Here is a 26,824-nt window from a genome sequence, read left to right as displayed (position 1 = left end):
GCTGAAGTGGGGAGAAATCATCCTTCATCCAAAATCAATGTCTGGCTTGTCCCCCTCTCTTCTACAAGAAAAAACATTGCTGACAAATTCTCAGCCGTGGGAGATTTCATCGCCTTGGCCTGGCTTCCTCACTAACCCTGTTAGAAGAATTCTTATTTCTGCATACATTTGTAAATAGTTTTACTTCTGTTTGTTTGTTTTCCTCTTCGGATGTTGCTGATTTCCCCCCCCCCCGCCTCCCTCCCCCCCCCCCGTTATTTTAATTCTGGCAAATAAACTATTTTGAGTGAATTTTCCCTTTCCAAAGATGGCTGGTGATGCCAACTTATAAATGCCATGAGCTTAAGGTCATTCTTAATTCTTGCTTCTCTTTCCCCAAGTGGTGCTGATGGTCTCCTGAAACTCTGGACAATAAAAAACAATGAGTGTGTGAAGACCTTAGATGCTCACGACAGCAAAGTATGGGCCTTGCATGCTAACAAGAAGGATGATACCGTGGTGACCGGCTCCACAGATTCACGGGTCTTATTGTGGAAGGTAGAACCTGCAAAGTTGGCTGATCTTAAGTTCCCAATTCTAGCCTGGCTTATATGCTTTACCTTCTTTTTTTTCTTATTTTTGATTTTTATCATTCTCCTTATTAGGCTTCCCTAGGATTAAGTATTATTCACAAAAAGCGAAAGGATCCTCTCACAGTATTGATTCGATCTGTAATAAAGGGCTGCCATTTCTCAACGACATTGGTCAATGCTACTTGTTCATTTCTTCATGGAGCCAAGCCCATCAGTTTATCAATCTGTGCCATTGATTTAAAATTTGGAAACTAAAGTCATCCTGGAATTCCTCATTTCCCCACAAACATAGAGCTACGACTGAACAGATCTCATTGTGATACCTGTTAACTTGGTTGATGTTAATGGAAAGCCAGAGAAAAATATTGGTTGATCTTAGGACCTGGGAAGATTCACATGAATATAGATGGAACCTCAAATAATCTGGTCCTATACAAAATAGAGCCAGAATCTTAAATTGAAACAAGCAATTGAAACTAGAGCGATACAAATTTGGTGTGATATAGTCAGTATTTTATTTCCAAAAACATTCTGCACAGCTGAACTTTTGAAAGTCCCTTTGAAAGAGCTTTTCAGTGTTCTTATAAGAATACAACCAAATTCAAGCCAAGTCTGCTTCTTGCAGCTATAGCAATAGTACCTAAACTTATATACCACCCAATAGTGCTTTACATCACCCTCTGGGTTGTTTTACAATGTTAGCATGTTTCCCCCAACAATCCGGCTCCTCATTTTACCGACCTCGGAAGGATGGAAGGCTGAGTCAACCTTGAGCCAGTCAGGATCAAGTTCCTGTAGGCAGAGTCAGCCTGCCATGTGCATTATTCTAACCACTCCTCCACCAGGACCCTTTCATGGCCACATTTTGCAAACCAGCATTCTCTGCTGGGTGTTACTATTGCTGCTTGCTGCTTCTTTTGTGCAAAGCGCTGGAGTCTAGCATTCGCCTCACTTACTTTCCTCTATTCTTCAGGGGAGGAATCCACCTAGGTGAGCAGGAGAGAGGAGAAAAGCACACCTGTGTCTGTTAGGATAGCTCATGAATTTCAGTATTTTACATTGACTTGTCCCCCAAATGTACTTTGTCCAGGTATTGTTTTTGCTTTTTTATAGTACATTAATACAGGTAAAGGATTGAATGTAATAACATTTGGTAAGAGAATATATATACAATGCTTTCTTAGTTGAGTCCTTTTTAATCTTAATTTTAAAAATCTACTACGAATTAATTTTGCAAGCTGTCACAAATTTGGTAAGTTTCCCATATTGTGTCTACCTAAGAGAATCTTAGATCTGTCCTTCCTCAATAGTGCTGTGTTCGCTTGGATTGCACATTAGCAGAGAGCTGCAAAGAACGAATGGCATCATCCCAGCTTCTCAATTTCATATAAACACAGTTCTTATCCAGAAGAATCTTGGCAGTTGAGATAGCAGTCAGCATTTTTATTTCATTGTTGCATCTCTTCAGACTGATAGAAGGCGTTCGGTACTTGGGATAGGCTGGTGCTATTCCAAGGGGTTTATGGATGAATTGTTGCTTTGTAGCAGTTCCATTTACAATCTGCTAAGCCCTTCCACTTAATGAAGCTGCTTCATCAACTGTAGGCTACTATTTTTGCTTTATAAGAGAAAGAGAAATTTTGTAGCCATCAGGAAGATTACTCTGTATTTGTGGTGCATCTCCCATCTTTTAGAATACTTGTAAGGATTGATCTTCTCATTCCAGGAGTGACTAATAGATTCTTTTGCACTTTTTGTGCAATAGCTTATCTGAAAGGCTCATTTTCAGATAGGTGCCAAGATAGCAACTGTAACATCAACTAAAATTCAGCTGTTAATCAATCCTCCAAGACTCTTCCAGGGAGGGATCCCTGAAGTCCAGTGGGCTGGTCTGAACTCCCCCCTATTTAGTTCCACCATTTCCTCTTGTGTGGCTTTCATACATAGGACTCCTCAACTTTAGAAAGAGTCAAGAACCACTGAGAGGATTTGATACCACATTTTCTTCCTGATTGTCTCCAACTTCAGAGGAGGAAATAGAAATAGAGATTAATCTGAGTCAGAACTTTTAACCTTGCAAAGCAAATGTTGAACTTGATTTGCGCAAATGTTTCAAATTCTGCCAGCAACTTTTATTGGTGTCATTCTATGGTTATACTGTAAATGTACTTCTGCCAGTAGAAGAATGGAAATTTGGCTCTCCGGTCTAGTAGCACAAGAAGAAGCTCTCAGAAACAGTGAGACTTACTTGTAGTAGTATTTTATGGGAAGACTCATTTTAATTACCTATATAGCCTGGGGACAACCAGGGGGTATCATGTAGACCCAGGATGGCACGTGTGCCACAGGTGGCAGGCGGAGCCATTTGTCAGGGCACGCAAGGTGTTGCCCTGTCAGCTGAGTTCAGCCTTTTTTAAAAGCCATTTTTGCTCTCCCCAGGCTCCAGAGGCTTTATAGCAGCTTGGGGAGGGCGGAAACAGCCTCCCCCCCCCCCCAGGCCCTCCGGAGGCTTCAGGAGCTTCCCTGAAGCCTCCGGAGCGCAAAAAACCAGCCCTATGGGCAAACCGGAAGTTCAGGAACGGACTTCCGGTTTGCTCATAAGGCCGGTTTAAGCCCTCCTGAGCCTTCAGGGGCTGCTCTGGAGGATGAAAAATTACCCAACGGACAAACTGGAAGTCCCGGTTTGCTCGTAGGGTCATTTTTTTGTCCTCCGGAGCCTTCAGGGAAGCCTCTGGAAGGCCCCTGAAAGCTCCAGAGGGCTTAAACCGGCCCTACAAGCAAACCAGAAGTTTGTTTCCAAACTTCCGGTTTGCCCGTAGGACTGGTTTTTTTGCGCTCTGGAGGCTTCAGGGAAGCTCCTGAACCTCCAGGGGGGCGAGGGAGGCTGTTTTCACCCTCCCCAGGCTCCTATAAAGCCTCTGGAGCCTGGGGAGGGCACAAAAAGCATGCAAAAAATGGGGGGGGGGAGTTCCTGTTATGCGTGCATGCGAGGTGTGGGCCTCGCGCATTGCATTATGGGTGCAGCACATCCATGCAAGACCCCCCTCTGCACTCCCCCCAGAGCACGCGAGCCAAAAAGGGTTTGCCATCACTGATGTAGACCAAGCTGCCTAAAGACTAATCAATATAGGAAAAATATTAAAAGACATAATTTAAGGTACATCATAACATAATTAGATAAATTTTAATAGATATGTAATGAATTGGATTATAACCTACCTGAAGATCATCTGAATGGTAGGTAGTCTGCATTTTTAAAAAATTAAATAATAAATTCATTAAACATTGAATATTTTCATATAAAACATATCCATGTCATTGAGCATGTTTCAGTCAGTCAGTATAGTCTAGGATTACTTAGTTAATTTTAAAAAGAGGGATTTTCATATTTCAACTCCAAATCTGAAGCCAGGTATTGGAGCCGAAGTGGTTGATTGAATTTTGTCTTCTGAGGCTGCTGAAAAGAAAGTGAGGATTGACAGACATTTTCTCCTCCCCTGGTTTTATAAGTGCCTCAATCCAATTCCAAATTAGTTACATGTAAAAGAGTCGATGCATCCTAATTACATCTTGTTTTAGAGCATTCCAGAGATGAATGGAGAGATTCAAGATCAAGCGGCCTTCCAAGCAAGGGAGGAAGAATCAGTGCTTCCTCCAAGGAAATACATTCACGAAATTATGAAACAAATTTAGCAATACCCAGATAGTTTTCAGTCCCCCCTAATGGGATAACTTGCACAATAACCAAATGGCTCAAATCATTATGTTAAATTTATTCTGTAAAAATTGTTGTTACTTTCTACAAGCAGCAAAAAAAACAGTGATTAAGAGGAGATGCTGTCTTTCCAGCATCTTAACCTTCTGCAGAGTAGAATCCTGAAGGGGAAAAGTGTTCAAACACCAGCCCCACCCGATTGCCTGGGGCTGCCTGAGACCCACTGTCCAAAGTTCCTGGGGAGGGATGCTTACTGATGCCATTGCAGCTGATGGAGGGGGGAGGGGTTGTCACATGCTCTCCGTCTATTGGACAGGTCTATGGTCTGTTGCTTTCCAAAGCCATCCAAAGATGTTAAAACATAAAATCACTTCCGATATGTTCTAAAAGGTTCTTAAAATAATTTTACTCTGGACTCAGAATAATTGGTATTATTGACTAATTAATATGGTTGCACCTTTTCATGACCATGTGCCCAACAGTTTGAAACAATGTTGTGCTCTATGCATGGCTGTTGCTTTGGTTCCCAAAAGCTGCCAGGATCTCATGTGGTTGGAAGGTTTGATTCTCTTCTGAAGCACCAACCATTCCATTTGGCGATTTTTCTATTTGTGTTTCATGTCTCTGTCTGTTAAAAGGATGTCACTCAAACAGAACTCGAAGAAGAGCAAGCCAAGCAAGAGGAAGAGATCCTGAAGTGAGTATCCCCAGGCAGCATTGGAGCCTGTTTTCATCTGGCTTCTTTTAGTCGTTAGGCAAGAGGGCCCATCGTCTCCGACCGGCACGGCAGCGTTTGCTTTCCATAGAGTTGTATATTTGCATATAGTTAGCATTCTGAATACTTAGAGATCTGTGCTTTGCTTTTAGGTATTATGGAAAAGGCGTAATTGTGCAAAGAGAAGTGTCTAAATTTGTTTTGGGAATCTTCCACGTATTGTTTATATTTATTTTGAATGTGGTTATTTAGATAAAAATCAGGTTTCCAAATTGCATACAATTGGTGGCATCTAATTGCTTTTTAATATATTGCTTAATTAACTGCAATAAATATAGGCTTGTAGGGTTGCAAATAAGATTATGAAAAGTATGAATTTGCATAAAATGTCTAATTCATTTGCCTGCTATGAAGAAATGCTATACTTGGACTGGGGAGCTTCCGCTAAAAAAAACTCTTGAACAATGTTCATGTATGACAGCTTCTCAGCATTTCTTCATCTACCCAGGCAAGTGGCTCCCCAAAGGGGTTATGTGGTCCCGCTCACCCAGTGTGGCTACCTCCATAATTCCCAGCACAATTGGATTGTGGAAAAGATGGACTAGATGCTTCAGGGCTGGATCCAGGTGGGAAAAAAGAGTCACTACCAGCCCAAACAAAGTAGGAAGCACATACTTAGGCATTTTAAATGAAGGGATTTGTTTTCAGAAGTGGAACCAGGCCTCAGCAGAGCAGCCCTCCTTGGGGTCTTTGCTGCTATGAACATTTTGGGAAATCCTTGCTAAATTGCCCAGTGGCTTTTAGGTTCCTTTGCTGAAGGACTTTTAGAAAGGCAGCCATCCCCTACCGGTTGGGTTGGCAGAAGGGCATCTTCTCTTGCTGCCCCCTATCTCCCTGTTGCAGGCTTTGGTCAGTCAGTGGCTGTATGAGTGTGTTTCCATGGGCCACTTTGTGTTTCAGTAAAAGCTAAATGGCCAACACAACAGAGGAATGGGGGTAGAACTGTAGAGCTGTAGAAAAAACTCCCCCTGTCAGCTGCCTTGGCTGGATTTGCTGCTTTCGGGTTAGCCCTGTGGCCCCAAGCTCTAGCGGGCAGCTTCCAGCCCCCATTTGCATCTTCATGTCTTCCAGAGAGCAGGAGCTGGCTAATCTGCTGCACCAGAAGCAGTTCCTGAAGGCCCTGGGCTTGGCGCTCTCCCTGGACCGGCCTCATACAGTGCTGACCGTCATCAAGGGTGAGACTTTGTTTCAGAGGGAAGCCCGAAAGGCTTCCAGTAGACACCCCCCCCCCAGTCCCACTCAGTGGCCGGACACTGGACATCACACCGAAGGAGGGCTTATCATGGGCTTATTTCCAAGAGAGCCCAAGCATTACTTTTTCAAAGGGTTTTTAATTTTCCCCCGCATTTCATAATAGAGTTGTTTTGTATATGAACCACCCAGAGATGTGATGGGGTATGGGAATGGGCAGCTAGAATCACACTCTTATCGTAATTGCTGGATGGGGAGGTATTCCCTTGGAAGAACACAGTTGCTCCCGGAATCTGCTACCTAGCGGCCTTCCCCCTACCCCACCCCCAAATGTGTGTTTGTGCCTCTTCAGGACATGTTGCTATTGGGAGGGGGGAAAGAGAGAGCTACCAGCACCTTAGGCTAGATCTGAAAGTTTAGCCCAAGCGCCAATCTAAATGTTGGCAGAAAATCATGATTTTTAAAGCTATGGTAAATACACAGGAAGAGTAACATTTGTTCTATTTTATTAAATCCACTTTAATTTTCTCCTAAGATGACCCACTTTGGTTGTGATCTTATTTTCTTATGAAATATCCCCTGGAGCAACATCTAAAGGGACAACCAGGATTCTGAGTCCCAAAACATTCTACATCTTGATACACAGTACAAGGACATCAAGGGTTATAATAATATTATTATATAAGTAGATATATAATTATATATTATAACTATATTGTCCTTGTAATGTGCTTTAAGGACATTAATATCAAGAGATATCGGCAGCATATTACATTTACTCAGATGAGCATGGTAAAAACTTGCAACCTGGGTATGCAATCACATCACTGATGGTCATTTACGGATTGTTCAAAGTTACAATAGACTCCTCGCAGCTATTTACCACCTGGGTTTGAAATCCCGATGGCCACCCTGCCATCATCGCATTTTGGATGCTTGGTAACCGACCTGCGTTTGCAGAGTCCTGCCGCCCGTGATCACAGTTTTCATGGTTTGGGGGCTGTTTTCAGCATTTACTTCTGGTTTAAGGCAAAAGGCACCCATTGTGTATAATGGATTCATTTAATGACCATCACAAAAATGGTCACAAATTTGGGTGTGGTCACATGGCAGTGACTGCCACGACTTATGACCATAATTCCAGGCTCAATTACAGTTGTAGATCAAGGTTTGTGGTTTGTCCAACGGAGCCCTGAAAATATGATGGAGGGAGGGTGTCTTCCTCAGTAGAGAGCAAGATCGCAGGTGGAGGGGTCGTTTTTGTCCCATTGTTTTTGCCCAGCGGGAATTTGATCACGATCTTGTCTCCCTCAGCCATCCTAAAGGAGCCCAGAGGAAAAGAAGACTTGGCAAAGAACTTGATGAAGTTGCGGAAGGACCAAAAGGGTCAGTATGCACCCCAGTTGGCCCAGCTTCTGCGTGCACATGGAGGTTTTTTTATGTATACAGGTGCATGCAGGCATCTCTGTGTTTACAAAGATACAAACTAGGCAGGTCATAGGAGGAAGGTCTCGGTCCAGACTTCTTTCTTGACCCTTTAGAGGGACACAGTGTGGTATAGTGGTTAAGACATCAGGCTGGAGAAAAGGACACTGTGAGTTCTAGTCCCACATTAGATAAAATCCAGCTAGGTGACCTTGAACTGGAGTCACTCAGCTTTAACAAAGACTGGATAGCAAACCTCTTCTGAAAAAAAAACCTTGCAAAGATAGGACTTGTCCAGGCAATCAGACTTGATTGAACAGAAGGGGGAATAATCCCTTTGGAACAAAAGACCATTGAACGGCTTGACCTTTGCCCCCTTCTTTTTTTCTAGTTAAATACTCCCACTCCTGCTCCTGGCGTTTTTTTCTCCTGACTGGAGACAAGAAGTCAGACCAGTTACCTATTTTCCTTCACAGATTGAACAGTTCTCCTGGGGACCTCCTCCTCTAGCCAAGAAACTCAAACTAAGGAGCTTTGCCTTTCACACCCAGGAAACATTAATCCAGCTGAAAGAACGCCACTCTTCTTTTTTTTTAAATAGTATTTTTATTAAAAAAAATAGAGGTGCAACAATAAAAAACTAATATAAATTAAAAATAGGAATAAAAAATAAATGGCACAGAAAAAGGAAAATAGAAAAGAAAGAAAGAAATGAGTGTAGTAAAGAAAATGATAAGAAATATATAAAGAAATGACTTCATCCACAAGTATAAAAGAATTTAATAACTTATCACCTTTTCCGAAAATGAAACAAATCTCCTTTTCCCATCTCTTATCTATAAACAAACCCTTAAGAGCTCATCATTTCAGTCCCGATCACCAAAAGTCCATTAAGGGCCCAGAGATAACCACGTATCTATTTTAAATGTGATCAAATAAACCAATTTTATATTCATTCTTTTTAACAATCTTGATCTTTAGTTCCTTTAAATTAATATTCTAGAACCTAGTTTATTTTCATTTTTTCTTTGTTCCTTTTCACATAATTATTCAAAGCTTTAACAATCCGATTATATAGGAAAATTATCCAGGTCACTTCTTGGTTTCTTGCTTGTATATCCCTTTCAATTATTAAGACATCAGCAGCATCCTTTTGTCTATCCAGAGTAGCATCTTTTTACATATTATTCTTGTTGCCTGTCCTTTATAAATCCATTTTCAGATCAGTCTCAGGCCTCAGCCTTGTCTGATAAAATGTGTTTCTCTTCTATAACATATTTTAAATACTATATTTAGAGGCAGACACTTAATATCAACTCGTGGGCCCATGGTTCAAAAATATACTTCAGTGTATTGAATGTTAAAATATTTTGCTTCATATTGTATTTGTTAGTCAAATGTAAGTATTCTTTTTCTTTAATTGTAATCTTTAGTTCCTTCTAATTTCCTCTTGTGTCCAACTTTCAAAGTCTCATTGTATTATGTTTCAAAACTTCAACTTGGTTCAAACTGCAGCAGTCCGCATGCTTCTTCAGCACAAGTTGAGATTTGTGCACGTAGCACCCTTTTTATGGGACCTGCATTGGTTGCTGATTAACAATCGAAGGGGCTAGTTTTAGGTGTACTCCTTAAAGAACTACTGCAGCCCACCGGAGCAGGAAGGCACCGTATGTTGCAGATCCCATCTATTAGGGAAGTGGGACTAAGGAAAAAGTCCTCTTCTGGGGGGGCTCCCTCCCTTTGGAATACCATTTCCCTGGAGATACACCCCCCCCCAACTTTCTATGTTTCTGGAAAGCCCTGAAGACATGGAGACCCACAGTTGATATGGAGCCAATAAGGCTGCTGGTGTGATTGTGTGGTTGCCGTCATGGGGGCTGGACGGTGGAATGGTAAATTTATGGATTATTACGTGGTAAAATGTTCATATAGTAAGCTGCCTGGAGTCATCTTGTGTGAGTTAACTGGCCATGTTTGCTTGCCTGTTTGGTACAGCAGGTAGGTAAGAAGCACCTAATCTCACCACCCTTAAGAGGGCAGGTAGGAACGCAGCAGGCCCTCATTCCTAATGTGTCTTTCTTGTGCTTTTTTCCCCAAGAGGCAGTTCTGAAGTTTTCCATCACATGGAACAGCAACACACGGAACTGCCACGAGGCCCAGGCCGTGGTGGAGAGCCTCCTCAAACAGGAGACTCCAGAGGATCTCTTGAAGTACGAAGGGATCAAAACTGCCGTGGAGTCTCTCCTGCCATACACAGGCAAGTGGCTCTTCTTCCGACTTCTTTCTCCAAGGAATCTGCTCTGAAACAGAACGGAACGGCTTTGACTTTAACAGTTGAAATGTACATTTGATATTTTGGGAAATGCGCACAAGTTCTTCGTGTGTGCTCTGGCTCAGTTTCTAGTGACAGCCTTATCACAAGCACAACTCTGATTGGTCTGGAGGTCTGGGCTCTTCATCAGGTTTCTATTTTTCAGCCCATCGTGGCTCATCTTCAAAGTGGGGCCTGACATTTGGGTACCTTATATTGTCTGAAGCAAACAATATATGTGGGACAATGACACGCACACGTCCCAGTCCCACTTTCAGCCTTTCGGGTCAAGAGAATTTTCAGTGGGCGGGTCCTGATTCCCTCTTACATCATCCAGCCGCTCACTGGGACTCGATGGAAATTGGCTTTTTTTGCCAGGCAGAAGTTAGTTTCTGCATCATCATAAACCTGATTTCAGGGTGGGTGTGCATGCAAGTGTGAGCTCCTCAGAGGCCAAAGGGGGACTTTGAGCAGGGGTGAATTGCTGCCGGTTTTACTACCGGTTTGCAACCCCCGCACGCACCTGACACAGTGTGTGCACATGCACTGCTCAATGCAAATTTTTCTTTGTGCATGCAGACAACAATTTACAATGAACTGTGCAGTCATTACAAACCAAAAACAGTGGCGGCCCAGCAGTGGTGAGGGAACCGTTTCAGGGGCGTGGCAGTTCTGCAACCGAGGCCTGAATTCCACTACCGGTTCGGCCGAACTGGGAGCCACCCACCTCTGCCTTAAAAGTATAGATGAGTGCTGATCCTTCCAGGAAGGCCTCACCAAGGTAGAAAAACCCTTCCATGTAGTCTTCTCTAGGCCCAAGCACCCCCCCCCCCTTCCTGTAGCTCCGGGCAAAAGGGACATTCCCAAACCCTTAGATGGCAGCTGGGGCCCTGAACTCTGTCCAGGAAAGCAAAGATGAGGGTGTTTCATTATTATGTGAGCAGATGTCACTTCCAATTTCCCCGGTGAGCCTGCAGCATCTTCTTATGTTGCTTTGAATATGAAGCTAAATGTTTCTCTGCTGAGGGTTTTTTGCCCCTCAGCCTTGGAAAAGATTCCCGAATAGCTGCATTTGTCTTAATCCTCAGCTGGTTCAGCAAAGGTTGGAAGATATTATGGGTCCAACACATTTGAAGGATGTCAATGAAAAAAGACATCCACATCTCTGTGTGTGTGTGTGTGTGTGTGCTAAAGAAGTTAGAATGGTGGCTTTGACCATGAACTGAAGCCAGGCATATTTTATCAATTCAGACTATTAGTTCATAGGATCTAAATTAACAAAATTATAATTATGTGACTAAATAAGAAACTGCCTAGACATAGAAATTTGATCAAGTTGATTGACAATACTTTACTTTGCTCCTTGTTGGAAAAATGGAGTCCAGATATTGACAAGAGACAGCCACGTCTTCTACAATGCAGCAGGTTGTTTTTTTTTTGCCCTCTGCTTAAAGTGTCCCTTGGCTAGAGTAGATTTCCTACAGGAAAAATATTGTGGTTGCAGAGTTGTTGTCCGGTCTGCCTCTACTCAACTCCTAGGAAAGAAATGCCCTTAAATCAATAGATTTGGAGAAAAGGTACTTTTACTGCCGTTCATCCAGGCAAGATCTGAGGCAAAACCATGTGAAACAACCCCAAGAGCCCCCCCCCCTACCTGTAACTAGGCAACCAGGGTTCAAACAATGGCCAAAAGTCTTTGATTGGGGTGAATGGTCTCTGGCTGCTGCATAGCAGAGCTTGAAGAAATGGCCTTGGACAGATAAGCAAAATGCAAGCTGGCCATTGCAAAGCCTCCTCCTGCACGCTTCCCCCCTCCCCACATGTGCTCAACGCTCCCCTCCTCCCCCTGGCAGCTGACAGCAAGCAAGCAAAGGAGGAGGCTGCCCTCCGTGCTCCCTCCCCCCTCCCATTACAGGGCTTTAACCCTATAAGAAAGAAAAACACAAAATACACAGGTAGAACAAAATAACACATCCGCACAGAAGGTCATGGACACATTCAGGGTTTTCAGGGCATTTTTGGTGAAAGTTTCAGAGGAGTTTAGGAGCTCAGAAATGTTTAGCCCCCACCCATTCGGACTGTGCAGAGGGAAAATGTTTCCCCACATGCAGCCAGGTGTTTCCTTGAATCCAGGATTTCCTTCCTTTCCAAATGCTGCTCTCTCCTTCCATTAAAATGGGCCCAGGAGGGGCGTCAGGTGCAGGGCGAAGAGGCGACACAGTTTCAGGTTTCAAAAAGCTGCAGTGAAGCCCAGGTGAATACGCTGAGATTCTTAGGCAACACCATTGCACAGTGAGTGGATTAATTACCCTAACAATGGGGAATGGCCCCACAAATTTAGGTCCCAGTTTCTTCGACTGTTGGGTGCACTGTAAATATTTCATGAGCGGTAAACTCTGCCACCCTCTTTAAAATCTTTTTGTCTGCTTGTTTCTATTACGCCTGACGTGCATCTTCCAGCCCCTTCTGGGCTACTGGCCAAGTGCTCTGGACTTGGGCTGTCCACTCCGCTAGGGGGGTAACTTGAGGTTTTTCTTGGGGCAGCTCTGGCATAGCTACAAAATTCTGACCAGAGGCCACCTTAAATGGGATGAACCCTGTGCTATTATGCACAGAATTGTTGTAGGCTACAAGTAAAAGGTCAGCCCAGTTGTCCTAAACAAAGATGATTAGGGGGCTGGAGGCTAAAACATATGAAGAACGGTTGCAAGAATTGGGCATGGCTAGTCTAGGGAAGAGAAGGACCAGGGGAGACACAGTAGCACTCTTCCAATATTTGAGGGGCTGCCACAGAGAGGAGGAAGGGGGTCAAGCTATTCTCCAAAGCACCTGAAGGCCAGAGAAGGAATAATGGATGGAAACTGATCAAGGAGAGATTCAACCTGGAAATAAGGAGAAATTTTCTGACAGTGAGAACAATCAACCTATGGAACAGAAGTTGCCTTCGGAAGTTGTGAGAGCTTCATCACTGGAGGCTTTCAAGGAGAGCCTGGACTGCCATCTGGTGAGGTAGCCAAGCCTCCTTAATGCCACCACCACTGAGCGCATTTCCTTGAGATTGCCTTTCATTGCATGTTATCAAAGGAGAGGGAAGCAATCTTCCCATGCAAGAACCTGATACATTTAGTCCCAGCCTTAAAAACCACCAACTTCCAGTGAGGCTGAGTAGGTAAGAGCTGCCCTTGCCTTCCTCCTTAGTTTTCATTCCTTTTTTCCTCTTTGCAGAACGGCACTTCCAGAGGCTGGGCCGGCTACTCCAGGCCTCCATGTTCCTCGATTTCATGTGGCAAAACATGAGGCTGGCTGAGGCTCCCAGGTGGGATGAAGAGATGGAGACATGACGGCTGAAGCTCATCTGCCAGGACTTGCCCACAGTGTGACACTCCCTCACCAACAATGTTTAAAAGAATGCTTTATATAATAAGTACATGCTTAGTTGTATAAATAAACTCTCATTTGCTGGACCATGCAAGTTCTCCACCCCAGTGTCTTAAAAAAACACACTTAATTCCTTAACAATACTGATGAACTAATCTACATAGTTTCACAATCCCCTTTTGGGAGGGTGGTGGTGGATGGCGTAGCTTAGTTCAACAAGCTTGAACTAAGCCCCGGTTGCTCTTCACCACAGTTGATATGGTTAGAACAAAATATTAAGGCTAAACCAAACCAAACCAACCATCCAGTAGAATGCATCTCTTGCAGCTGGGATGAACAAGAGCTTGCACAGTGCCTCACAGTAGGGATGCAGGAACTTTTGGCTTAACACCAGCTGAGCCCCCAAACAGGATGAAGTGAGGAAGAAACTCAAGATTCCTCACTTGGATTCTCGTTGCTATAAGAAGGGGGTGGGTAGAGAGCATCCCCCCCAGGCCTTCAGAGTTCCCTTATTAGGCCCTTTAGCAATAACGGAGAGTTCCAATAGGCCTTCCAGAGTCTGCTGATCTGGACTACCTCAGAGGGCTGTTTTATTTATCAATGTATTAGATTTATGTTCCTTCCTCTGGGTAGCTCAGAAACATTAAAACTGGACATTAAGATGACAAAAGAGCAGAGTAAGGAAGAGTACTACCCACCACACAGATAGTAAACAATCACAGCAGAGCTGCCAGATTTATCCCATCAAATTCAGTGCCCATGATTATTATCTGGATAGTATTTTTACAGTATAGAAGAACTTCAACCTTGTATGATGGCCAGAATCACTTTGTAGTGAGATGGGTGGCAAACAAATTTAAGAAATAAATAGAAAATAAGCAACCCAGCTTGTCTTAATGTGCTTTATTTGTTTATTTAAATTTAGTTGTCTAGCAGCGAGTTACACACTAATTTCCAAATTTAATACACACCCTGTTACTGTTTATGGGTGGATAGAGTTGTTCCCCATAACAGGAATTTTTATTTTGCAAATGAGAGAAGTAAGGAAAAGTTATATGAAATGCAATATACTTTTAAAAAATGGAAAGATAGAAGACTTCCCAAAGAAATTGCAAACTAAGTAATTTTATTTTTCACAGGCAGATTACTTGGAATTGGAAAGTACAGCATATTAATTCATATTTGTATATATCTAAGTATACATATATACTCAAGCCTCTAGATAGAAATCAGTTACTAAAATATTAAAATACATTAATAAGTAAGCAATACCTAAAAGTATTAAAATGCATCCATTTCAGTATATTATATTATATTATTAAATAAATATCTACTATAGACCCCAATTTGGATGCAGCAGTCAACAACTCATGGGTGTTGAAAGTTGAGTAGAAGTTGGACTACTAGAGCCTTAGTTCTACCTGCCAATCTCTTGTTCAGGCAGGATTGGGTTAAGTCCTTCACAAGAAATTCCCAGTGCTCCACACAGGTTTGTGTCTGCTCCATCCAGCATGGCCAAATGGCACCCCAACCTGTCCCCTCCTTTCCCTTCCAAGGGATTGGCTCCAAGATGAAAGCCCTCAAAGTGGTCCTTTCAGCTTGGTCTCTTTAGGAAAATGGAGGAGTGTCCCTCTGTGGAAGAACATCCATCCCTTGAACCACTTCAGTCTGACTGGAAGGATGTCCCAATTCTAACCCTAAGCATAAGGAACTGATTCCTTCCACACACAACAAGTATTTTGTATATTAATAAACCTCAGAGTCCAATGGTGTCAGATGGCACCTTCTTTGCTTTCTACAGCTGGGAACCGGCGGGGCTGCTCCAGAGATCTCTGCAGAGCCCTTCTTGTTAGGCTGCTGCATTTCTGGAGGATTTCGTGAGGGGAGGGGCGTGGGGGCACAATGGGCCCTCTAGACAAGGACCCCATACCAGAGGAAGGAAGCAAATGGACAGGGTCTCCAGAAGATTCCTCTTCATAGCCAGAGTTGTTCTGCTGCTGGCTTAAGGAGGCGCTTCCTAGGTTGCCAGATTCCTGGATCTTTGTCAGGACAATGTGGCCCTCGGGATCACAGGAACCGCAGAATCCTTGTTCACTCACGTTCCCGGAGCTGCTTGACCAACTCTCTCTCCCAGAGGCTGGACTGGAATTGCCTGAGGAGGGACTTATACTTGGAGAACGAATGCCTTTGCCCTCGAGTGAGCCAGTGTCTTCTCTTTGCATCTTCTGGGTGAGATAAACCTGGTTCCCCTTTTGCTGGGATGCGCAATTCTTGCTGCTGAGACTGGGGGCTTCAGTGAGGCTTGGCAAGGAGCTGCCTAAGGAGGGAGAGGCAAGAGCCAGGAATTTGCTCAGGGGGTTTCTGTACGGCTGGAGAAACATGGAGGGAACAATGCCTGTGGTTCCATTGTACCTGGAAAGCCCAAAGGGGGACAGGTCAAGAGGAGGGCATCACTTCAGCACTGTGACAAGGTCTGCTTGATTAGCCTAACCCAACACAGGGAATTCCTTTCTGCTGGGATCTAAGTTTGCTGCTTCTCAACAACTACAGAACTGGATCTATGGCATTGTGGGGAGATAGACATCCCCAATCTCTATCCCCAATCAGCTCTATAAAAGCTGATTTCTTGAATGCCAATGTCCTCATATTAACTCTCTTGCAAAATTTCTACTTTTGGGAAAGAATTTATGCATACGGATTTTGAAAGAAATTTTGAACTCTCCTTTAGCCCCACAGAGATTTGGATGCTCTCCCCAAAGAGGAGAAAGCAAGAATGGGGACAACAGCCACTGTCGGAGACCCCGGTTCCAGTGGATTCCCCTCATTCCTCAACACAAATCATGTCACGACTAAGAGCTGATCAACCTGTGGAGGATCTTATGTAGCCTTTCCCAGCTCCTCAGAGGCCTTTGCTAGGCCTGTCTCCCTAATTTCAAGGCTTTCCTTCTTCTGGGATGCCTCACTGATTGTCCTCAAAATCCAACTCAGCCCAACAAGCAACGCAGTCTTCACAGGACCTCCACGGAATTAATACCTAATTGCTTCTGACAAAGTGAACGGCATTCAGGAAAGCTAATCTCTTCATAGCATTTGTTAATCTGAAAAGATGCTACTAGATCCTCCTGATGCTTGCTTAAGATTTTGTCTATTAATCGTTATTTTTGGTTGTTCCGTTATTTTTTATCAGGCTTTCAACAGCCAGCAGACACCATGTCATGGTCCGTGGGCAGAAACTGAGCAGTGCCCCCTTGGTGTGCCCAAACTGAGTTCCTCCCCCACAGCCCAGCCCACCTCCTGACTTACCAAACCAGCCACCAGCCACTGTCTGTTTTCTCCAGCACCTCCACCACAATCCCAAACTCGAGGGAGAGTTCATCTGCTTGCTTGGCTCTGTAAGACTGGATGACATAATACAGCATCCCTGGCAGGAGAAGGAAAGAAGAAGTGTGAGTGCAAAGGTGCCACTACCGGCCTTATTACAAAGCAGCTGCATCGGTTCCCATCCAGCTTCAAAACAAGAGACATTAACTCAGGAAACAGCTTCTACTGAGGCAGCCAATGGACTGTTTGAGGCAATGGACGCCTTCGGTATTTTAAGAGTTTTGCTATCACAAAGAGGCTGCTGTGAGACAGTGTTCTTTTCACAAAATACTGCTAGAAATGGCCAGCTAGTCCTTGAATCTGTTTTGAGTGTAATATAAATAATCCATGACTTTGGTTACAACCGGGATTGGAATTTCCACTCTAAGTCGTTGTAGTTGTAAGTTGAGACAGACCTGATTTTATGACAAGTTGTACAGCAATCTTTAAGTGCATCCAGCTTCCTCCATGGCCATTTTTTGCCAAAAATTTGCAAAAACGGTTGCACGTTGGAATCATGTGACCACAAAATCCTGCAACCAGTCACAAATGTGAGTTGGTTGCCAAGCGGCTAAATTGTGAGCACGTACTTGCAGAGTGGCACTAGTACAGGCTGTAAGTAACTTTTTCCAAGGCCTTGTAACTTTAAACTGTCTTTAAAGGAACAGTTATAAGTCAAGGACTGCCCATATTGTAAAGATGCCAGTTGGCTCATGTAAGCTTTCTTGCCAAAATAACATTCCTTTTAAAAAAGTAAAATAATCTAAAACAGATGGAAGGGTTAGGGTTGCCATTATCTCTTTACTACAATAGTATTTCCCAATCTTAGCAACTTTAAGATATGTGGACTTTGATTCCCAGAATTCCCCAGGGAGCATGGGAGTTGAAGTCCACATATCTTAAAGTTGTAGTGTTTGGAAAACACTGCTCTCTACAGGATAGAGTTAGGGGGACAGTTAGGATTCACCTTCCTCGTCATTTTCTTCCATGATGGGCATTTCTTTGCTGTCCTCCAGGTACGGAGCTGGGAACCAGGCGATTTGCTTTCTGTTGTTTTCCACTAGCCACCATCCTGAGGAAAAAGATGGGATGTCAATAAATGAGCTGGGTGCTCCCTGGCATTCCTTGGGGGAAAAGTCAGACATGCAGGCATGGAGGGATTGCAAATTGGCATAATCTTCTGTTCCCACCTAAAGGCACTCAGCTTCCTTCAAGAGCCATAATTAGACTTTAAAAGCAGGTCAAGGGAGAAGGCATATTGACACGGCCAGCAAGGCTTGGATCTGGGCCTCAGCAAATAATTCCTCTCCCTTTGCATTGAAGTGCTTCCAAAGTCTCCCTTCAGTTGACCTGGGATATTGGCAGCTTCATGAATAGTACCCCTAAATTCTGTATTAGGCCCCGTACTTTTAAAACGATTTAGATGAGGGAACAGAAGGAGAACTCCTCAGATTTGCAGGTGACACCAAACTGGCAGGAAGAGCCAACACCTGGGAAGACAGACTCAAGATCCAGATGGATCTCAACAGATTTGAACACTGGGCCCTATCTAACAAAATGAAATTTAATGTACAAAAAAGCAAGGTCTTCAACTTAGGTAAGAAAAATCAAAAGTACAGACTAGTTGAAACCTGGCTCAACACTAGTAACTTTCCTGACAGTGAGAACAATTCATCAGTGGAACAGTTTGCCTCCAGGAGTTGTGAATGCTCCAACACTGGAAGTCTTTAAGAAGATGTTGGATAGCCATCTGTCTGAAATGGTATAGGGTTTCCTGCCTAGGCAGGGGTTGGACTAGAAGACCTCCAAGGTCCCTTCCAACTCTACTATTGTATTGTATCGCTCCGAATCTGACCGAACACAGGTAAGAGCCTATTTGCGGACTTACCTTGTGGCAATAAGAGCGGCCAAACGTAGATATTGTGCTGCTCTTATTGCGTCCGCGGATAACCGCCCTGCCGCCCTGTTTAGGGTGACTCGCTCCCTTTTATCGCAGGGGGCGCGGGAGACACCCTTACAGGGTAGAGCAGAGGAGTTTGGGGAATATCTTCAGGACAAAATCGATCAGATCCGGAGCGGGTGGACCTCCATCAGTGGACCAGACGAGCCGCCAACAGCGAGTCTTGAGAGACCATTCTGGGAGGAGTTTGACTCTGTTGCCCCCGAGGATTTGGACAGGTTGCGTGGACGGCTGCGACCCACCACTTGTTTAACGGACCCGTGCCCCTCCTGGCTGGTACTGGCAGCCTGGGAGGTGACACGAGGCTGGCTCCTGGGCCTGGTGAGTGCCTCACTGGGTGAGGGATACTTACCAGCCGCCTTGAAAGAGGCGGTGGTGAGACCCTTGCTCAAGAGGCCTTCGCTCGACCCAATGGAGCTAGCTAACTATCGTCCAGTCTCCAACCTCCCCTTCTTGGCGAAGGTTGTCGAGAATGTGGTGGCGCAGCAGTTCCCACGACACCTAGACGAATCCGACTATCTAGACCCACGCCAGTCCGGCTTCCGACCTGGGCACAGCACTGAGACAGCCTTGGTCGCGTTGGTTGATGATCTCTGGAGGGCCAGAGATAGGGGTTGCTCCTCTATCCTGGTCCTATTAGACCTCTCGGCGGCTTTTGATACCATCGACCATGGTATCCTATTGCGCCGGTTGGAGGGGATGGGAGTCGGAGGCACCGTTTTGCGGTGGTTCGGCTCCTACCTCTCCGACCGGAAGCAATGTGTGTTGACAGGGGGGCAGAGGTCGTCCCTGAGGCCACTCACTTGTGGGGTGCCACAGGGGTCGGTCCTCTCGCCTCTCCTGTTCAACGCATATGTGAAGCCGCTGGGTGAGATCATCCGTGGTTTTGGGGTTGAGTACCATCTCTACGCTGATGATACTCAGCTGTATATTTCAACCCCAAACCACCCCAACGAGGCTGTCGAAGTGATGTCCCGGTGTTTGGAAGCCGTCGGGGTCTGGATGGGGGACAACAGACTCAAACTCAACCCCTCCAAGACCGAGTGGCTGTGGTTACCGGCACCTCGGTTCAGTCAGCTGACCCCATCGCTGGCCATAGGGGGCGAACAACTGTCCCCTGTGGAGCGGGCGCGCAATTTGGGCGTCCTCCTTGATGCCCGGCTGTCAATGGAGGACCATGTGGCAGCCGTGGCAAGGGGGGTGTTTCCACCAGGTTCGCCTGGTGCGCCAATTGCGCCCCCTACTGGACCGGAGTGCCCTGCGCACGGTCACTCATGCGCTGGTGACGTCTCGCCTGGACTACTGCAATGCCCTCTACATGGGGCTTCCCTTGGGACGCATCCGGAGACTGCAGCTAGTTCAGAACGCAGCCGCGCGGGTTATTATGGGAAGTACACGTTACTCCCACGTAACACCTCTCCTGCGCGAGCTGCACTGGCTACCTGTGGCCTTTCGGGTGCGTTTCAAGGTATTGATCACCATCTTTAAAGCTCTCCATGGCAGAGGACCTAGTTATCTGCAGGATCGCATCCTTCCACATACGTCCCTGCGACCTATCCGCTCACACAGGGAGGGGCTCCTCCTGGTGCCGTCTGCTAGGCAATGCCAGCGGGCGACACCTAGGAGTAGATCCTTCTCTGTGATGGGCCCAACCCTCTGGAATGACCTCCCCCCAGACATTCGAACTACCACCGACCTCCGTTCCTTCCGGCAAAAGTTAAAGACTCACCTGTTTCAATCAGCTGGCCTGGCACTTTCTTAGTTTTACCTCCCAGGGATTTATTTTATTTTAGGGTTTGGGGTTTTAATTGTGATGTTTTTAGGATTAGAATTATTTATTTCTTAGTACAGCCTATCTCCCCCTCCAAATGTATCTTAAATGTAGCTTAAATGTATTTAATTTTATGACTGGTTTTATTGTATTGACTGTACACCGCCCCGAGTCCCTTTTTGGGAGAGGGGCGGTCTAAAAATCTAAGAAATAAATAAAATAAATAAATATTGTATTGTAACTGTGAGAGGGATCTTGGAGTCCTAGTGGACAGTCGCTTAAATATGAGCCAATAGTTTGTGACAGCAGCCAAAAAGCCAAAGCACTCCTTAATTGCATTAACAGAGGGATACAATCAAGATCAAGTGAGGTACTAGTACCGCCCTGTATAAAGCCTTAGTAAGATCACACCTAGAATACTGCCTCCAGTTTTGGTCGCACCAATACAAACAAAATGTTGAGACTTTGGAAAGAGTTCAGAGAAGAGCAACAAAAATGATTAGGGGCTTAGAAGCTAAAACATACAAAGAAAGATTGCAGGAACTAGGAGGTCCACCTAGGCTAGTGAAAAGACGGTCTGGGGTGACATGATAGCAGTCTTCCAATTCTTGAAGGGCTGTCCCAAAGGAGAGAGGGGCAGCTTATTTACCAAAGCACCTGAAGGCAGGATAAGAAACAATGGAGGGAAACTAACCAAGGAGAGAAGCAACATAGAACTAAGGATAAATTTCCTGACAATTAAAATTGCCTTCAAAAGTTATGGGTGCCCCATCACTGAAGGCTTTTAAGAGACTGGATAGCCATTTATCAGAAATAGTATAGGTCTCGTGTGAGAGCAGGGAATTGGACTAGATGACCTCCAAAGTCCCTTCCACCTTTTTACTGTTGTTTACTGTTATTTGCCTCACAAGGTTGTGGTGGGGTGGAAAGGAAGAAGAGGAAGGAGGATGAGATGCGATTGCTGCCTGGAATGATTTATAAAAACAATAAAGGCGGGATTAAAATATCTTGTAAAAAAATACTTAGATGAGGGACCATGCAAACAGCAGGGGCAAATCACTTCTCTGCTCTTGCCAGAGCCCAATTCAAAAGAGAGGAGATTCTTTCAGCATCTGGCAGCAAATGGAAGGGAGTCGTTTGCTGAAGCCCAGGGAATTCTGGAAAGGCATCTAAACCCAGTCTAGGCTACTGCTGCTCTGTCCATCCATGCCACTTGAGCAGCAAACTCTCCTGGAAAAGCTGCTCCCTGCAGGAAATGTGAGTGGCTTTGCAATCCTCCCAGCTTTTGCAAGGAAGGGAAGCCCAGGATGAAAATAAATCTGGCTAATCGAAGGAGAATACTGCAGAAGCATGCGTGGATCATGAATATCGTTCTTATTATCTCCCGTTCGGTTCTTACATCTGCACAATATGGTTGGTTTGATTTTCGTTCAGCCTGCTGTGCAAACTTTCCAAGGGTACCTTGTAAATCATGATTTGTGGCTTAGAAGTTGTTTATAAACTATGCCTGGGATACTGTTGTGCAAACCTAGCCAATGTTGTTCAAGTGTGAGGTGGTGAGTTCTACTCCAGCCTTAGGCATGAAAGCCAATTGAGTGTTCTTGGGTCAATCCCCAGGAGGAGTTCTCGTCTTGCCTTAGGCTGTCTGGGTGACTTTGGGCCAGTCAATCTCTCTCAGCCCAGCCCACCTCACAGGGTGGTTGTGGGGAAAACAGGAAGGAGGATTAGAGATGTTTACCACCTTGAGTTATTTCTACAAATAATAAAGGCAGATATAAATAAATTCATTCAATCACTGTGTATAAATAGATAACAAATGGAACAGGGTTTAGGAGTGCCCAGAGACAACAGGCAGCATGCAGTTTCTGCCGGAAGGCCCATGGTTGGTCTCCCTACCTGTCCTGTCCTTCATCAGCACTTCCAGCTTTTCTGCCTTGGTGGCTTCGAAAGGCTTGTTCTGGGTGTCTTGAGTTCGAAAAGGTGCAATGCATTGGTACATCTGGGAGACGACTGGCTGTGTGATGGTCAGGCTGGGAGCCCCGGGACCCTCTTTCTTCCTCTCTCCCATTTCGGAAGGCAAAACAATGATGCTGCAGGAGGAAAGTCATGACATTCAAATGGACGTTGCAACCGCAGTTTCTTCCAGGGAGTCCTAAAGCTTGGAACAGAACTGCACAGTCCTCAGCTTACGACCATTTGTTCAGCGAATGCCCAAAGTACTGCAGTGCTGAATGGAGGGGCTTGTGAGGCGCCTGCGGGTGCTTGGCCAGTCAGCAGGGGACGTTGGTAGGGAAGGTCCCTGCTTGCTGCCCCCTGCCAAGAGGACTCCTCTCGTCTCTGGGGACTGGCTCAAACAGCTCAGGCAGCTCCCCCCAGAGTCAAGAGGTCTCTCCTCCAGGACGGGGCTTTCTCAGGCAGACAAGAGGGCTTCCTTCAGCAAGCAGGACTGGGTTGGCTTTTCTGAATATCAGAAAACAATTCTTGTTGAATTTTTCTCCCCTGCAGACTGGGATTGAAGCCGTCTGAAGCAGGCTGGCAGAAATCTTGGAACTTTTGCCAAGGTGCTACCGAAGGAAAGCTAAGAAGCCAACCTGAAAGAATTCCAGTGACTGTTGTCTATGGAAAGCGAGTGAAATCAAAGCCCATACTTCTGAGTCTCACAGTACAAAGAGTTAGTTGGCAGGAAAGTCGCTTTCCATCTGTCTCTTATTCTTGTAGTGGCAGGTCAGAAATCAAATTGTTTTCCTCTGCTGATGTGGACACTGTTATCTCTCGTGTATTTAGCCTTTCCTTTGAGATGGCTTGCAACTGAGTTTCCCCTCATGTACAACCACCACCTGATAGCTTTGGAAGGAGCTGCCTGACTCCCGGGTACTTACTCTCGGTGGTTGGAGGTGACAGGGCAGGGGGTTTCCCCCCTTGTCTCTGGGTCTCCAGGAAAAAGCATTCTGGAGATGAAAGCAGGCTCATGGCTTGAACTACGGCTGCGGTTATTCTGCCTTGAAGCCACAACATGATTTGATGTTTGAACTGATGTGACATATTTTATGTTATAAGTTATGAATATATCACAAATATAAGTTATGAATATAGAGCCCATAATACAACATAGTTAGCCTTGTCACAAACTCCCTGGGAAACTCACATTGCTGGAAGGTGCATACCACTGATAAGGAAAGATTCTGAGTATGTGCATTTTGTTGGTTTATTGTTGGTGATACCAGGTAGAGCATTAATGAGGGTGAGAAATGCAGGGGAGTCTTGGAACGAACAGCAGAGGTGGGTTCCTGCGGGTTCGAACCGGTTTGGCAGAGGAGGTAGGAACTCGGCTGGCCACGCCCCCAAAGTGGTTCTGTCTTGTTTTTTGCTTCTGCGCATGCACAGAAGCAATTTTTTTACTACTGGGCAGGCGCATAAAGCATGTATCGAGAGCGGGCGCAAACCAGCAGTCACAGAAGCTGAAACCCCCCCCCCCTGATCCACATGGATTCTGAAGACTGAACGCAGAGCCCAAAGTCCTGAGTCTGCTTCCCAGCCCACTCTAATGCACCCTGATCACCTCGGTTGAGGGGGCAGGTGAGCACTGCCTGAATGAGTAGCCTAGTTGAGCAGCAATGCTTACAGCAACTTGAGTGGGCATAACTTATTGTAGTAAGGTAACTTTGAAATTAAAAAAGCATAAGTACAAATACAAAAGAACTAATGGAGCTGAATTGCACGCTTGCCTCGCTTTTTGTCTGAATCACACACGAATAAAAAAAGCTATTGGGAGACTTCACTTTGAATGGCTTGAACTCACTGTTGTGCCCCTGAGCCTCCTGAAATGCATCTTTCTTCCCTGCTCTTCCCTAAGAAACCTCTTTTCTTAGATGTACCTGTTTTCTGGAAAGGGGGGCTCCAGATCCTGGCTGTGGGCTTCCAGAAACTTAACCACATCTTCTCCTCGGGAGATTTTGGCTTGAGTCTTCAGCAGCTCCTGGCAATAAACCTCCAGCAGCCTCAGAGTCTCCATGCAGCGGCTGAGCTTCTGATTCTTCCTCAGCATCGCTTTGGCATCTGCAAAGGGGGAGGGGAGAATTACACCTGAAGCAGTGGTGGGAATCAAAACATTTTACTGCCAGTTCTGTGGGCGTGGCATGACTTGGTGGGTGTGGCTTGGTGGGCATGCTAGGGGAAGGATACTGTAAAATCCCCCTTCCCTCCCGATCAGCTGGGACTCAGGAGGCAGGGAATAGATGGGGGCCAGTCAGGGGGGGTATTTACCGGTTCTCCGAAATACTCAAAATTTCCACTACTGCTTCTCCAGAACTGGTCAGAACCTGCTGAATACCACCTCTGACCTGAAGGAGTTCCCCTTCTGGGCATGCTTCCATGTAGCCTGTGGGTTTTTCAGCCCTACACGTTGTGTGGAGTGCAATGCCCAGCTCTGTAAAAATCTAAGTGTGTGGAATTCTGCAGGGGTGGAAAAGCACAAGCAGGCCTTTTCATTGTGAACTTAAAGGAGCATCAATACTGTAAAATCATTCCTTCGGAGGAGGGAATGAAACTAAATTATATATTGCATTTGACAAATCTTTCTTTCCATGACTGAACAAAGAACAGAGATCCAGGATTATAAGAAGCTGTTTTTAATTTGTAATGCCCTGAGTATAAAGCAGCCCCTCTGTTGTGATCTTTGTGGCCAGACAAAGCCTGCATTTGTAGTCCTGGGAGAGAACAATTGAAGAGTTTTAAGTCTTATGAAATTAATGTATCCCTTAACTCTGCTCGAAAATTAAAATGATATTTTTTCTACAAGAGTATAGTAGGCAAACTTCTGCAAAACTTAATGTGCCCATCCCCCCCCCGTCCTCCAAGTCTCCCCTAAAGCCAACATTCTGTGCCCCCCAAAGTCCAAATAAACGCACTCCCCAGAGTTACTCCCCTCTGCACAAAGTCACCATGTGTTTCAGTTTACACAAATGCACCACTGTGCAGATGGTTTGTGATGAGGGGCTGCTGATTTAGCACTTCCATCATCGGGAGGGGAGCTGCTACTTTAGTCGGCCATGGGTGTCCAGCCTTAAATGACAAATCTCTCTAAATCTTACTGAGGGAGAGCAGCAAGGATGGTGAACAGAATGTTTCCCCAGTCTCATTCAAGCTAAAATCCAAGAAAAGCCCAGTCTTCTCTTTTACCTCGAAATCTTGGGAGGGTCCGGTCGGACTTTTTCAATAAGCCACTCTCAATGGGGAATTTTCTCTTCAGTCCTTTCTGAAAAGAAAGCCAGAAATGAGCTACTGCTGCTTGGTCAGCTGTGCAAGGAAGCTGTCAACCCCGGGTTCAACTGAAACTTACATGGAGGGTCCGAAATTCTTCAAATGTCCTGTAAATGAGGACCTGGGTTTGATCAGACCAGGAGACAGAGAGCATGCTGGTCTGGGGGAAAAAAAAACAAAATCCACTTTAATCTAAATCATGCAATGCTCACTTTCTAGTAGAAATGGAACTCAAGACAATTACCAAGAAATACCCACTTATTTTATTTAAAGAAATAAAAAGAATACAGTGGTAGTCGTAATAGGCAGGCAACTCAGTTGCAAGGGAGAGCAGATTAAGCCTTGGGGGCTGACCGAGGCATCTCCCAGGGAGCAAAAGAGGAGAAGACTAAGGCATCCAAAGTTGCCACGGTGCCAAGGCTCGGTTACCACTATGACCCAAGTTGTCATTCAGATGCTAAGGTGGAAACTGGCTAGCAAACAATTTGCCTGAAAAGCTCTGACTGCAGTTATGGCCATGCCAAGGCAGGAACAGGCAGCAGCTGGCACTGGAGCAGTGGGCCAAGAAAACGGCAGTTGCCAGCAATGGCCCCCCAGCCATGGCAATTAACACAGATCCAAACCATCATAAAAAGACTTCATTACAATGCCATCCAAATGTCAAAATATTCAAAATAAGCAGAAAAATGGAAATTAGCACCAAAAGCAACATAAAAGCCCAGGCTTTCCAAGGGCCCCCTGCAGATTACCAGGGGGCCCCACAGCTCGATTCAGGGCCAGGTTACCTTCTGCCGGCCGTGCTTCAGCAAGCCCACAGCGGTCACGTCCACGGGAAACCTGCTGCTGCCCATCCTTCCCACTTGCTTTGGAGAGGAGCTCTGGAGCCCTGCCCGGGCGGACAGGTGTCTTAGCAGCCGCAGCAGTGGCTGGCCCGCCTTGCCCGCCCCTCTGCCCCACCCCTCCATTCTTGCCAAGCACCGCAAGATGCAGAACGGTGGCAAGGATTTTCCCGGCAGGAAACACACACACACACACAATTCAAACTCCACTTGGCAAGGCTCCCTCTGGACCCGCAGGGAAACCACCCCCACCCCAGAATTCTTGCAG

General features: G+C 45.4%; 2 protein-coding genes across 2 annotated transcripts in view; one reads left to right on the top strand and one right to left on the bottom strand.

Moving 5' to 3' along the window:
- TBL3 (transducin beta like 3) overlaps window positions 1-14,253 on the top strand; it is a 33,782-nt gene extending 19,529 nt beyond the window's left edge. The window contains exons 17-22 of the mRNA XM_081965480.1: window positions 381-537; window positions 4,926-4,984; window positions 6,134-6,237; window positions 7,568-7,639; window positions 9,777-9,935; window positions 13,215-14,253. Of these exons, the coding sequence (XP_081821606.1) occupies window positions 381-537; window positions 4,926-4,984; window positions 6,134-6,237; window positions 7,568-7,639; window positions 9,777-9,935; window positions 13,215-13,330 (667 nt within the window). The 3' untranslated portion in view covers window positions 13,331-14,253. The remainder of the gene's footprint in view (window positions 1-380; window positions 538-4,925; window positions 4,985-6,133; window positions 6,238-7,567; window positions 7,640-9,776; window positions 9,936-13,214) is intronic.
- A 528-nt stretch (window positions 14,254-14,781) lies between these two features.
- On the bottom strand, window positions 14,782-26,616 carry NOXO1 (NADPH oxidase organizer 1). The gene is made up of 8 exons (XM_081966038.1): window positions 26,503-26,616; window positions 25,797-25,877; window positions 25,637-25,712; window positions 24,334-24,514; window positions 22,355-22,548; window positions 17,695-17,799; window positions 16,671-16,788; window positions 14,782-15,779 (listed from the first exon to the last, which is right to left on the bottom strand). Exons 1-8 carry the CDS (start codon window positions 26,566-26,568, stop codon window positions 15,140-15,142), a joined length of 1,461 nt encoding a protein of 486 aa, XP_081822164.1. The 5' UTR covers window positions 26,569-26,616; the 3' UTR covers window positions 14,782-15,139.
- Between the last annotated feature and the right edge of the window lie 208 nt (window positions 26,617-26,824).

This window comes from Natrix helvetica (assembly GCF_964273705.1).
Source record: "Natrix helvetica genome assembly, chromosome: 13".
Lineage (NCBI taxonomy): Eukaryota > Metazoa > Chordata > Lepidosauria > Squamata > Natricidae > Natrix > Natrix helvetica.
The sequence above is the reverse complement of the archived record's forward strand: the minus strand, read 5'-3'. Positions and strand labels throughout refer to the sequence as shown.

What these genes read in the sequence shown, in the direction of transcription:
- NOXO1 (XM_081966038.1), bottom strand. Translation starts at nt 26,568, where the DNA reads ATGGGCAGCAGCAGGTTTCCCGTGGACGTGACCGCTGTGGGCTTGCTG. An exon ending in AAGAATTTCGGACCCTCCAT is followed by an intron (nt 25,713 to 25,796) that starts GTAAGTTTCAGT and finishes CTTTCTTTTCAG; the next exon opens with AAAGGACTGAAGAGAAAATT. An exon ending in GACCCTCCCAAGATTTCGAG is followed by an intron (nt 24,515 to 25,636) that starts GTAAAAGAGAAG and finishes CCCCCTTTGCAG; the next exon opens with ATGCCAAAGCGATGCTGAGG.